Source organism: Bombus flavifrons, chromosome 13, assembly GCF_040668555.2.
Source record: "Bombus flavifrons isolate JBK064 chromosome 13, iyBomFlav1_principal, whole genome shotgun sequence".
Lineage (NCBI taxonomy): Eukaryota > Metazoa > Arthropoda > Insecta > Hymenoptera > Apidae > Bombus > Bombus flavifrons.
This window is the reverse complement of record NC_138454.1, coordinates 12,069,242-12,083,728: the sequence shown is the minus strand read 5'-3', so window position 1 is coordinate 12,083,728 and position 14,487 is coordinate 12,069,242. Positions and strand designations below refer to the sequence as shown.

The 14,487-nt window shown below is 40.1% G+C and overlaps 2 protein-coding genes across 3 annotated transcripts in view; both read left to right on the top strand.

The window, feature by feature from the left end:
* Window positions 1-100: 100 nt before the first annotated feature.
* On the top strand, window positions 101-1,403 carry Pop5 (POP5 ribonuclease P/MRP subunit). Its single transcript, XM_069125781.1, has 4 exons — window positions 101-561; window positions 744-889; window positions 991-1,160; window positions 1,248-1,403. Exons 1-4 carry the CDS (start codon window positions 542-544, stop codon window positions 1,362-1,364), a joined length of 453 nt encoding a protein of 150 aa, XP_068981882.1. The 5' UTR covers window positions 101-541; the 3' UTR covers window positions 1,365-1,403.
* A 263-nt stretch (window positions 1,404-1,666) lies between these two features.
* The window catches only part of corn (microtubule-binding protein cornetto), a 33,795-nt gene continuing 20,974 nt past the window's right edge, over window positions 1,667-14,487 (top strand). Inside the window, exon 1 of one of the 2 annotated variants that reach the window (XM_069125761.1) lies at window positions 1,667-2,160. Coding sequence is in view for 1 of the 2 variants with exons in the window: in XM_069125759.1 (XP_068981860.1) it covers window positions 12,287-12,298 (12 nt within the window). In the remaining variant the exon portion in view is untranslated. Of the gene's footprint in view, window positions 2,161-12,271; window positions 12,299-14,487 lie in introns of those variants that run through there. The other variant, XM_069125759.1, reaches the window with a different exon arrangement.

Below are 14,487 nucleotides of genomic sequence, written 5' to 3'. Positions count from 1 at the left end.
AAAAATAATGTTGTAAACGGAGTACAATAATATTACGTAAATACGACGACATAGTACGCATAAACTCGTATATGGAAACATGTGTGCATAAAAAATTCTACGTGTATTATCTTGTTTAATTGCACTACTTCGTACCATAGTCAATTTTTTTCAAACATTTCATGTAGAGTTCCATTAAAGTCTCCGATAATTAATTGAAGGAGAAAATGTTATTCATTCAAAAGACAACAATGAATTCGAAATAAAGAATGAAAGATTACATTATTAGAAAAAATTATTAGAAATATGGCACACATTGAACGCACGTGTGCAACTGTGTTTGACAGTGACCTAGCATTACCTTATCTATTGAATAATCAACAGAAGCGCACGTGGTAATATTTTGGATGTTATAATTTTGTGAAAACGTGCAATTTATCAGTATTTTGTTGTTAAATGGCGTAAATTTACTAATTGTTCATATTCCTACTACGGAATCTCTTACTAAGTGTTGTTTTCTGGAGCAATTGATACTTTAACGTATTGCATATAACCTAAAACCATGGTTCGCTTTAAAAACAGGTAATAAAATATTCTACATTTGTTTATTTATTTTGATAATTCAGTAATAGAATTTCTATGTTTTTTATTATAAACTATTATTATGTCTATTTATTCATTATATATTTTTATTACATACTTTATTACAATCCATGTTTTCACGAATGTGCAATTTGTGTAATTAATTCTACATATATTCGTAGATACATAATATTTGAAATAACTGTTGGTGATAAATCTAACAAGCCTCTACAATTAAAAACTACGATTTTGCATAATGCTATTCAACAAAAAGTACAACAGTTGTACGGTGATTTTGGAGTTGCAGCGATAAAAGCTGGTTTTAGTGGTAATACAAAATCTTTGTACTTAAACTGATAGAAGTTGAAAGCAGAAGATTGAATTTGGAATAGATATACGATAAACGATTTTATAAAATTTTCTTTCTAGCAAAGTATTGCAATATACATACAAAAATTGCATTAGTGAAAACCAGACATGGCCCCCACAAATTTTTACTGAAGGCTATCCCAATCATAAATGACATAGCAGGACGTTTAGTATCAATAAAAATACTTTACGTGGGTGCAACATTGAAACATTGTTTCCTCTTTATCAAAGTAAGTAAAATTGTTAAATCATACAGAATCAGAATTACAAAATACGTGCTCCAAAATTGAGTCGACGAATTGAAACTTGTTTTTTAGAGATATCAACAACAAAAGCTGGAAAAAGTATGGAATACTCTTAAAACCGAAACAGAACGGAAAAATATGGAGAACGCTTTAATGACGCTAACTCCAGCCATGAAAGACTGTACATAAAATAAACTTTCGCAAAGTAAAAGTATTTATATTTATAAATAGGTGTACAAATTGAACATGGAATAATCTCTTGAATTAAATAGTATAATTAGTTTCCTATTATAATCGATTTCAAACGCGTATATTAATTCGTGTTTTGCATTTCCACCTGTTTCGCCGTTCCGCCGTTCCGCGATAAGGCGCGCGAATATTTCAAAGTTTCAACCACCTATTCGCCGCTCGTTCCACCGTTCCGCCGTGTCCTAACCGTGAGGTTACCAGTCGATGAAGGGTGCGCGAAGGGGTCGTTGCTGATCGTCGCCAGTTGTCGCTGGCTGTTGCTGGAGTGTCGATCGCTTTCCTGTTCCACGGGTAAAGTGACGGTGGCTCGTATGAATATAGCTGGCAGTCGATCCGCGGAGGTGCTCTCAAAGTGGTGCGTTGGTCGCGTATAGTAGAACTAGTAGGCCAGTATGAACCAGCAGAAGCTGTAAATCGTTTCGCTAAGTTACTTCGCGATTCGCACATACAATAATTTTCAACGAACGAAAGAAAAAAAAGAAACGTACACACGCTGCATTTTCTCTTATTACGATTCTATTGTACAATTGTTCGGTTTGTTCAGAGTTGAACGTTCGTCGACAGTGCAATTCGCGAAACGAGAGATCAAACCGGCACGCCTCGACGTTAACCGGCCTCGTCGACTCGTAAATAAATCGAAATAAATGTGCTACGTATCGAGATCGAAGAAACGCCAACAGGGACAACGGCACCTCCTCTCATCTTTGGACGAGGATCAAACATTTCCGTGGTCGAGGTAAGGAAAGAGGCAGTGCCCTTCTTGTATAGGTTATCGATTTCGTTACCGCGCTGTTCAAGGGGATGCACTCGGAATATATTTGATACGAATCCGTCCGGTTCTCGTTCTCTTCTCTTTTGTTTGCATTTTAACTGGCTATCGGATCTTGTTGGAGGATTTCACCACTTGGTTGAATGGAACGATCGATTCGTAAAATCAGTGGCGTCGTCGCACCCTTTAAGGATAGACTTTATTTGTTCGCGAATAGAATAAGCAATAAGATATATGGAATATAGAAACAACGGTCAAAGGAATTATTTTGATTTAAGTAGGATTGAGCGATGTCCGTGATAACGGTCTAAACACGCATAAACTTTTTTTTCGAAACGAACGAGTATCAGAAAAGAATAAATATTCTTGAGTATCTATATGAAACCCTTTTGCGAATAATTAATTTTACAATCATAAAAAAGTAATCTCTAATCTTAACATTAGACCTGATATTAGAATCGACGACCAACGCGTACAGAATTTCTATCAAAAGAAACAAAATGGCAGGTATTTGAAAATTCAGCTTCTATACATATACAATAGACAAAAATCATTATACTCAAATAAGTTTTCTATGAAAAATTGTAAATTGGTTATTTTGAAAAGATTGCAAAAAAGAAAAATTAGCGAGGTGGACAAAGCTAGAAATTTGAAATGGAAGTTTGGCGACGAAACAGAAGTAGCAAACATCTAACTAATTGCTTGATTCCCCGAGTATTTTATTTGGAAATCGTTTACGAGCGTTGCGCAGTCCTCTCGGAAGCTGTGCGAGCAGATGTCATTCCCGCTCTTAAGCATACGTAGTTGGCCGGGATCTAGACCTTTTTTTTCCATTTCGTGCGTGTTCCCTGGATTACAATACGCTCTGTCAGAAATAATATCGCGGTCATGCTGTCGACCAGGAGTCTGATCTTTTTTATCGCCAATGTAATAACGTAGCGAATCTGCTTTATGGCAAAACCATGATCTTGCAGATTTTCACTTTTTGAGTAAAGTATACCGAATGTCTTTTTCTCTTTTATTCTTGACTATATACGCGACATACCAAACGTTGTAGTATCACGATGATTATTACATTCTAAGCCTAATTCATCAACTCTTGAATTATCTGATTATTTTATATTCAATTGCAAATATCTATAATATATCGAATCGCATATTCGTGATATCGAGATAAGATGAACAATGTACAGCTGTCTACGAAAGTCTTCGTACGTGTTATAAAAAATGGAATTTTTTATTACAATAAAATGTTCAAGAATTTTATCGACAAAATTGCTGCATTCTATGCCGAGACGACTTAGAACAGTTATATTATTGCTTCGTTTCAATCGATTATTGTATCAAATTTGATTTTAATAAAAATGGTAATTCTATAAGTACTAACACTCTTGCGGTCCTTATATCGTATATAACTATGCAACAATCGAGGATCTTTTTGCGTTTCGCCTATTGTCAGAGAAAGGTCCTTCACCCGTTTAGTTCTGATGTTTGAAGAAGTTATCGATTTGTCAGTTAACCCGTGTCTACTACACGCCCACGTTTCACCGACTACGGTAATGCCTTCCGTCTTGTCGATTTATCCGCTTTTAACCCGTTGTAGTTGAGTAGCGGCAGACGAGCGACAGGGTCATCAGGCTCGAACCGAATTGCCTGAATACAATTTTTAGCACAATTTTCATACGTAAAAATAGCCATTCTGTAGGATTAGATTCATTAATTAATGTATTTAATATTTTATTTTATTTACTAGTTACTCGCTCTATTAACGAGAAACAGATTGTAAATATCCGATAACAATAAAAAAATATTTTGTTTTAAAGTAAGCACGATTCGATATTCTAATTGTTGGCAAGATTACGTTCTTAAGTACGATATTTTCATATAATTTCTAATATTTAGATTATTTCGTAGCTAGAAACGTGCAAGTAGATAATTACGGTAGGATGATCTATTTCATAAAAGATTGAAACACACGTGACCCGCGGGCACGAATAATTTTATGATCTCTATGGAGGTTATTCGTTAGGTTAAGTTTACATAGTAGGATGTGCTGCTCTGTGAAAAGGGTAGATAAGCTGGTGTAATCGTCAGCGATAACGTCCTCTGAAACGGCTTAATATAACGGATGGTGCTTTTCGTTGGAACGAACACGGAAACGAAACATTAAGACCGGCTGTACAATGTTTTTTCGTGTCTTTCGATGCCATTAGGCAATTAGAAAGCATAGAGAAATACGAAAACGTTTTCTTATATTTCTGAAAATTTGACTTACCGATCGATATGAATATTTGACAATTTAAAATTCCCGCCAATTCGTTTGAAATAAGAATGCTGTTAGATGGTCGTGAACGTAGAATATTTAATACGGTCGATGTTTTTTCGCCATTTATTACATAAACTCTGGGGTCTGTTGCAACGTATCGCAAGTAGGGCATAAGGATGACCATTACGTAATCCTCATGAAAGCGAAGTTATTTGCAGATTATATCGTTTATTTTGACGCCGGTTTGAGGTCGTCGAATACAACGAAACATACCTTGCCTTCAGTCAACCATTCTTTACCTTTAATTATTCTACTTTTTAGAGTGGTCGTTTACGCCTTAGGCGAACGTTGGAAACAACGTATACAAGGTGCTCCAGAAATTCGGAACATAGTCGCGTAATTGAAATATTAATATTTTCTCTCGTAAAGAAATTATTATCGGGATAGTCTCGAGTATGTGTCAATAATTTTGTTAATGGTAATTATTTGTTTCTTTAACGCTTGTAATTTGACGTTTGTCTTAAAAAAATTAGTTTCACGCGTGCGAAAGAATGGCTTTCATGATAATTTATTTGAAGAGCGTATATCATTCACAGTGGTGAGCAAGTGGAACAGAAATAAGACGAAATAGCAAAAAATACGTAAGGTAAAAAGTACGTAAGGAAATTACTTTCCACTTTCAACGACGCGAGGCTCCATTGCTTTCGACGGCGGACCAATTCTATTACGTAAATCAATTAAATCGCCTCCTCTTACAAGTCCTTGCACAGTTTTATCTCTTCTTTTGCCGCTCTTTTCTATTATTTCGGCGATTCTTTAAAGAACACGACACACTTTCTATAGCATCGTTACAGCATTACGGAAAGATCCTCCTTTTCGTATCGGTATTATTTAAACAATTTTCTATACACGTTGTGTTTAATATCTCCCACATTTTGCTACTTTTGAATAACGCAATTTTCCAATATTTTTTCTTTAACATATCCTTCAATCGTCGTTTCCAGTATTTAAAATACACTTTTTATTTGCAATACGATCTCGTAATCTTCTCTCGGGTTGACATTTCCAAAATTCTCTATACTCGAAACAGTCCAACGCATTTTATTTCCAGCGTGATATACGATAATTTATTTAATTTTTGCGTCTTTCACTCTGGACGCGTTTCTCTTTCACGATTAAACTAATTCCTTTGTACGTATCGAGAGAATAGACGGTCGGGTCGTCAGAAAAAGAGCGCGAAAATCAAATTGAATCACGGCACGCCGAGGAAACTTAGGAACGACTGGAAGGCTCGAGGAGCCGGAGTAAAAGGAGCTCGCGGTAAAAGTGGAACTTTCTTTCCTTCTTTCCTTCTTTCTTTGCCTCGGCCGGCCACGCCGCTTATAAACGATACTTGTTTAATGTTTACGCCAGACGGGAATAATTTACGATACGACGCGACAGTGCGCGCCTGCTAAAGAAACGGGCTCTTCCCTTCTTCTAGCCACTGTGCGAGCGTTTCCTCGACAGACAGATAAACCCTTTTACGCACGATGAATCTTTTAATCTGCACGCGACGCGATGTCTTGATACTAATTGCTGATCAGAATACGTAATCAGTTTTTCACGTGTGATTTAAGTTAACGTTATACCCTCGTGACTTCGCGTTTCGTGGAAGCAATTGTATGATCTTTTAATTTCGTAATGGCTCGCGACTTGTTCTCTGATCGTGTGAGAATCAGTTATTACGCGATTTATTCCAAGTTGCTTTAGTTGAATCGTTCGAATAGCGATCGACAGTTCTATTGGATTTTTGATAAATCGAGAGGCAATTTAGTATAGAATTTGAAGATATTTCTCGATATTCGTAGATTAATCGTCACTGAAACGCTTTTTAAATTCTCGCGTGATAAAATGCGAAGCGAAATATTCCCAAATATTTCCAAGGTTTCCAATCTGAACGATTCCCAGGTCTGCCGTGTTCCGTGTCGCCGTGTGTTTCTCTACCCCATGTGTCAGGGAGGTCGCAAACTTTCAATCCGAACGTTCAGAATGAATCGCGACCAGCGAGTTTGGCAAACGGTCTATGGCATAAATAATCGTGCTACACGATGAAACTTCTCTTGCCAAATATAACGCGTTAGCCATATCGTACGCTAGTGTCTCGAATCCCATCTTCTACTACGAAGAAGAATAACGAAAAACCATCCTTCTTTCAAATTTTGCGTAAGTTTCGAATTTAAGAAGAGAGAAATGACGACGAAGAAAATGTAAAAAAGATATCAAGCGTTATGATAGTTTTCTAATAAATTAAATAATGAAAAAATATCTAGTCGAGTAAGAGAACTATTTGAAAAATAAATGGATTCGATGTCGCGATAAATCACTGTAAAATTGGACCTAGAAAATATCGCGAATTCGACGATACACGGTATGAAGGTGTCACGTAAAATTAAGGCTTAGGTTTTAAAGACAAGAAGGTTGAGCCGTAACTCAACTATGTTTCTTTTCTATCGAACTTTATTAAATAACACGAGTTTATAAGCACAGTTTACGCGACTGATTTGAGAGATGTTGACTGATGAGAATTTCGAGGTGTTCTCGTATTATTACGGAGAAAAGCTCGGTGTGGGTGTGCCCTTTGAATTAACAACGCGGATTCGTTGTTCACACTTTTCGTTAGGAAATTTTTTCGCGATGCCAATTGTTTATAACTGCCAACGTTAATAAATAAAGATAGGAGGAGGAAGCCTTCTACCAACGTGGTTCGTAGGTGACATTGTTCATGGGGAAAACCAGCTTTCCCGTTAGGTAAATACCCGCTTTTCCACCGTAATTTGTATGAACGTATAATAAACCTAAGGACTGTCCCAAGAACCATAAACCATTAACACTTACAGAGTTAATAAACTAAAAGTTTAAGTTCATGGTGGGTCTTTGAGATTATCGAGGGTACCTGTCGAGTACCTGCACGCATCTGGCCTCTGATGTGGATTGACGTCACAAAGGAATTGTACGCACGATGTTTAGACAGAAATTCATTTTTATCGCGTTTTATCGTTTATCGGAACGCCTACTATAGAAAAGAATCGTTTCAAAGGCTCGAACAGTGAACGCATTTCCAACGAATGTGTTACGTCGCGTGATATAAACCGTGCGACGTCCCCCGTTATTTGACCGCTAGGGGTCCGCTGACCATTAGTCAGACCCGCGATAAACCTAAGGACCCACCATGAACTTAGACCTATTTTAAATAGTTTTAGGTGCGCCTATTCATCTTTAACGTGCAAATCCTTAATTCCATAACTGTTTTAGGTTTATGTATGGTCCTTAGAAATTCCTCAGAAATGGTCCTTGGAAAAGTCCTCAGAAATTGTCCTTGGAAAAGTTTTTATTCTGTAATAGAAATTCTTAATTTCTAAGAGAGACACCCAAAAATAACGGGGCGTTGTTTGAGAGCGAATTCGATCGAGGATCACCGTGTCAACGCGGTTTTTCACGCGTGCACGCGTTCGAGAATACAGCCCACGCGTACAATTCAGCACGACGCGACGCGACGCTCTTCCCGTCCCACGTTTTCTCGTCTCTTTCCATAAATTAATTATTTTAATAGGCCGTTCGAGGACCAACGTATCCGTTGCCATTTACAGTCTCGCGCGTGCATACGAAAAACGCGGCTGGATCTGGCACAGTTGCCTCCGTAATCGTTACCATGAACGATATCGATCAATTAAGGACCAATATTACGTCGGACTAGAATCTCCGTGTCAACGTAACGTTTCATTTGCGGCTCTTTTCAGTCGAGTAACATCGCTGTACGTATAGGCTGAGCGTTTCGTTGTATGTTACAGTAACTGCGAGGTTCGTTTTATTTGTAACAGACTTTCTTTCGTTGCGAAGTATTGGAGAAAAGAAATCAATTATACATATTCATTCAGATTCTATTCACCGAAAACTCGTTTGTTCTCAGACCACTGGCGAATAGTTTAAGTACGTTTCATCAGCTTTCGATTCTGTTCACAACCGTTATTACAGTCTTTTATACCGTTGTATTGTACCTTGCTATATTATTTTTACGTACAATGCTTTTAATCTCGGACGTGTATATGCTGGCTGCAAGTATACACATAATTGCGTATTCATCGTCAATGAAAAATTCTCTACGAATCGTCCGAAACTGTGTACCGAATCAAGAGATCTTCTACCTCTGGCATACTATTCTGAGAATACCGCTGAAAAAATGTCCTTACCCCTTGGCCATTCTCTATTCTTCGATCGAAGGAAAAGATGAAGCCTATAAATCGCAAACTTCTTCACTACAGCCAGCCACGATACGAAACGTTCTTCCACTGGCATATCCAAGGTCGACGATGTTCCTTATTCGAAAAGAACCGCAGGATCCGGTCTATCTAAATCAACGAGGCATATTTAAATGCATCTCGTTTAACTGTAAACAAAGTATGTGCAGGATGCTTGCATAAGAATCGCGTGTTCAACAGTGTACCGGCGTTTACACCGAAGGAAAAACGCTATGCACACCTACGTTACTATATACGTACCGTTCCACGTTATTTCGCGAACGTAGCGATTTCGTACGCTTTCTCCGGCCACGATCAACAACGATGGGAACAAACCGTGGATAATACGAGCGGAAGGTACTTTGCATAATGCACGAATAGAGAGTGGGGGAGTCTTGGTATCTGACAATCAAGATCACTTGCGGGCCCTCGTCTAATAACTATTTCCATCGCGAGAGATATAGACCCATTGTCCACCGCGCAAGCTGAAAACCAGCCGCATTTCACCGCCATTGTTCGAACTACTACGTGGTTTTTAAACATTCTTTTCCCGAGACTTTCCTCGATTTCTCGTCTCCTATGGGCTTTCGTGGAAGGTGTTCGGTCTTTCGTATTTTCAGGGTTTCCGTAGCCAGGCTTTTAGTGGGGTAACGTTCGAATTTTATACCTGTTACATAGACGCAGTACTTACGTTACATCAGGCTGTTGGTTCTGCAGAGTGCGATTATCGTTTGGAGTATCGGTTTGTCGTAGGAAAATTAAATATCACGATAGACGCGTATTTCTTTAGTCTACGTTCCAAGATAGACGAAACAATATTTTTTAAAAGCGCAGATCTTTTAGCTTCGAGTCTAGCCAAGTTAACGATAGATAGTAGATCCAAGTAGCTAGCTATTTTTCAACATTCGACTATCAAAAATCTCCTTTCCTCGTTAATACTTTCTAAAATCTCTACAAATCTCTACGAACGCATCTCTTCGATACTCGAGATAAAAATATCGAAGAAACGATCCTCAGCGCACTCGCCAACAGGCTCGCGATAAAACATTTCACCACTCCTTAGTTCCACGGATCCTTTTATCCGATGGTACACCTTTCAATTACCAGTCCAGGTATTTAATGTAGGCAAAAGCTGTTCTGTGGCGCGAATCGTTTATTTCTATCGACCACGTGGGCGATGAATTATCATGGCTGGGTCTCTAACTAACAATAAGCTCGAGGCCGAAAGCTGTCGGTAAACGGCCTCTGCAGAATGCAGAGTCGCGTTTCTTCGTTTGACGAACCGGCCAGAAGCTTCTCCCCCTTCGGAGAGCACGACTTGGATTAGGCATCCGCTCGTCCGGCTCGTGGATATATTTACCGTCCTGTTCAAATAATTCTACGCGGGCTGACCTGCCCGCCGCAGACACCCGCTCTGCATCGTTCCGTGCAATTATTCTTCGTATTTCCTGCTACTCTTGTACTCTGTGTAATTATTCTCGTAATTTATCGATACCTGCGACCTTCCGTATAATTATTCTCGCGATTTATCAATGGTAGCCGCTTACACGCACGTGCGAGTCTATAATTCGGAAGAAATAGAGCTGAATTCTATAGGATGGATGCGCTTTTATCTCGTGATCGATATAAATTTTATCGACGTATAAAAATACATCGAATACCGATGAATCGGAATGGAAGGGCGAAAGGAAGAGAAGAGGAAGGAAAGGAGGGCAAAAGCGAGGAGGGAAGAAAAAGGAGAGGAAAGTAGGAAGAAAACGAAAGATTTGACGTACGGTTGATCGAAACTGGAAAACTCGGTCGCGCGTGTCTTCGAGTCGGTCGTCACGATCAAACGCACGCCTTAACGACAACTTTAAAGGCAATCCGTAAATAGCTCGAGGGAGGTCCGATTTCAGGAAACCATGGCAAAGTTTCGCTCTTTTTCGTCTGCGACGACCAAAGTTTTGGCACTTTTATCGAACGTTGATCGGAACAATTTCTCTAATAAAATCTTACGCCACAAGAGAAGTCGAGAAGAAGACTAGGTGGAAAGTGACTCAAGTACATTTTTTTCGAAAACAAATAACCACACAATGAATCGTGGAAACCATATAGTGGTTTAAAGAGTTTAAATAAACCATATAGACGTACGAGTATATTCTTTCGTACGCGTACAAGATATTTTATCAATGTCGGTTTTTAACTGCTTACCTTGAATCTTTATTAATATGGAACGTCTGGAAACACGATGTTTATCGTTTTATATTTATATTTAGCTATTAATATTCTTCGACCGCCTCTCCTCCCCTCTTCTCTTTGGTCTCAGCAGAGAGTGTACTCACGCGCTCCAATTAAGGTTTCTCTTCTTTCTCGAAGACACGAGTGCACTCCAGTTTTACGTTTACCGAAGAGCGTGGTTTATGTCAAGTATTCGATATCACGGTCGATTAAACGACGTTCTGCCTTCTCAAATAATCGAGAAACCAAAGAGACGAGCCATCGTTCTTCGAACGTTTAGAAACTCTGTAATCGAATTCCAAATTTCAGTTCGTACTCGCTGTAAGCAAACTGTTCCTCGAAAGAGTTAAGCGCATATATTTCGCACGAAAAATGTCCGTGAAAGCGTGCTCCAGTGGATCTCGTATATCCCTGTCTGCCATCTACCGACTGCCTCCAAGCGTTCTGCTTTTAACGCTTCCAGATTTACGCGTCGACCACTGCGTAAATCAGTCTGGAACGAATTCCTCCCGTCTGAATCTTTGCAACAAGACGATCCTTTTTCTCCGTCGATTTCACGAACTCCGTTCGTCGTTTAACGCGTTAAACGATATTTCGCTTCCTGTAAATTGCAAGCTAATACAAAAAAAAAAAAAGCGATAAGAACGAAATGGAATTAAAAAATTTATTGTATCACCTACGTGCCAATTAACTAGGCCCAAGCCTAGTTGTTTGGCAGTTGTTTCATACTACTGGGAAAAATTTGATATTACGAAGAACGTGGAAGGTTCATCGAGAAATAAGGATAGGCATGTAGCGACGACGTTTCTTGTAGCCACCGTGTCTACGGATTTATTATTTCGTTCTATGGTTGGGAATATCGTATTATATCGTAGCACAGATGGGTAACATTGACCCATGGCGTACATGGTGTGTAAATACGATGAAAACGGGCAGGGTTAACGCGAGTAGATTTATCTGGCTCGCACACGTGGCCCTCCACACGCTCGGCCCTCTGTAAACCCCACAAAGATTGCTCGAACGAGGGGGGCACCCCACCATGTGACCGTCATTGAGTCATCGAACGCGTGGAGCAGAAATATTAACGCGAGTCTGCGACCGCTTTCGATTCGCACGATCTGCATTAACTGGCAGACTACGCGACGCGTATAACGCACGTGTGCGGTATGCGTAATCGAAAAATACGTCGCTAGCAAACGTGTGTGAAATTGGGTGTATAAATTCGTGCATGTGTGAGGAAGGTATGCTACGTATATATGTGCGCAGAAATAAATGACACAAAGTGTGACGAAGTGGCGTGCTGGTACACGACGCGATGCGATAAGGCACGATGCAGTACGATGTACGTTAATTCCTTGATTTAAGATCTTTCCAGCGGTTAGTTGAGTCGATTACGATACCGTGTCAATTGCAAAGTAAGTAGCGATTGAAGCAAGTAGTTCTACTTTCCGGTACTCGAAGCGAACCAACGAACTTGTACCAACCAAAAGTTGTAAACCAACTGGATCGTTTTCGTGCTACAAATATTCATTATAGTCGTAGTAACAAACTTTTGTTTTCTCCGATACGAAACCTTGTACCGTTCTTTCTCCTCCTCGATTAAAGCGTAGAGGCTGGTTGATCATCATCGCAAGCCCTTCGACTCCTAATGCGAAAAGTCGAAAGTAAAGTCAAAGTTGGAACGCTGGAACGAGTGTGAACGTTATATCGCGAGGAAATCGTAGAGTCTATAAAATGCTGCAATGTGCCACACAGTATATGGAGTATATGCTCCAATACGCAAAACAACATTGGTAACCAACGCGCGCACAAGTGGTACGCGACGCGCGAAAAGAAACAGATGGAAAGGTAGAGGTGGAAGAAGAGCGATCCGTCGACTATCGCTGCTGAATTTTATCTGGTCGATCTAATTAACGCGTCACGATCAGAAAGATCGCGTAAGGTCACGCAAGGAACAAAATTCGCGCATCTCATTTTCCACCGCAATCCCGGTGAAGTCAGAGGAAACGCAAGCTACCTAATAATAGACGTTCAGTGCCGTAGGTCAGGCAGCTAGAAGCAACGTCGACTCGAGTCGAAAGACACGATGACGAACTGCGTTCGAGGTTCCACTTGCTGCTTGCGAGAAAGATGTCGGTGGTTGTTGGAAAACTTTCTTGCACTATACGTATACTTTCGTGTGTTTAAACCACTCGGTTACGTGACAGATTACCGGTCTACGAAAGATTTAGAAAAGAGTAGTTTCGCGGCGTTGGCAGCTTGAATTCGTATCTGATTTACATTCGTGCGTTTATGCCGCTTTATGCCAGAGGTTTTCCGTGGTAGGTATGTAAATTCTGGTTGAACGTACCGTCGACACGCAGCGCGAACATTATAAAAAGAAGCTGGTTGGTTATTCCTGGCATCGAAGCGTTCACCTTTGACGCGTCGACTTGGCCGGAATTTTGCTCGTTTTCTGTCGGGCCATCTGCGACCTCGCCATAATATTTGCACGATACGCGGCCCAGCCGGTATGCAAAGAATCTCGCAGCGGCGTCGCAGTCGCGTTTAATGCGTTCGCACGAGGTGCACCGAGAACGCGCAATAGAATCAGTTCTCGCGCTTGCTTCACGAGTTTCGTACAAACTTTCTTTTTAATCCGCGGTACGAATCGGCTTGTTCTCTGGTATTAGACGTTGAATCGAAATGGGAAATTCGAAAGGTCAGACTCAAAATTCGATATACTTTGATCGTGATTCTTCTTTGCAAACATTACGAGCATACAAAATACCTAGCTCTAACTTATTACTAGGAGCGAGGATCGCTCTTTCTAATCACGTAACCAATTACTACTATCCACCCATGATCTAACACCGCTGCATACAAATGAAATTACCGTACACCCTTTATCTAAAGCTTTCCCATAAAAGAATTTTAATCCTCTTCTTCTCGCATGTATCGTCGTAACAGGACGATCAAACCGCGTTATTGGAAGAAGCCAATTATACCTTAAGTTTCGGATAATCGATAGAAGAGTGTAAATCACGTTCCACGATAAAAGAAAATTAACGTTTTTCTTGAAAGGAAGTGGTGAAACGCGGTGATCCTATCGTGGCACCAACTTCAAGCGAACAGCGCGCGTCGTATGTTCCGTGTTTCATATCGTTTCAGTAGGAGAACTTGCGGAAGCTACTCGAGACTATCTCGAGTACCCACGAGCTTAATGCAAACTCGCTGTACGCTGCCATCTGGTTTTCGCGACGAAATTTTCTCTAGACTAAGGTCACCGATCCCGTCGTCGAATAATATCAGTCCGTTTCTATTTTGATCTCTTTTTGCTTGGCAGTGATCAATAGGTAGAATTCGCTGGACAAATTCCTTTAGACGTTTGGACGCGCCACGTGCAACCGCGTTTCGATCGTTCGTTGCACGCTTGATCCGCGTGGTTGCCTTTTTTGGTCACGTCTTGGACGTAGTCCGAACTTTCGTCGGCGGATGATGCAACGGCTCGCATCATCGCGAGGATCGTTGACTCACCGGTCGTTTTGCTTC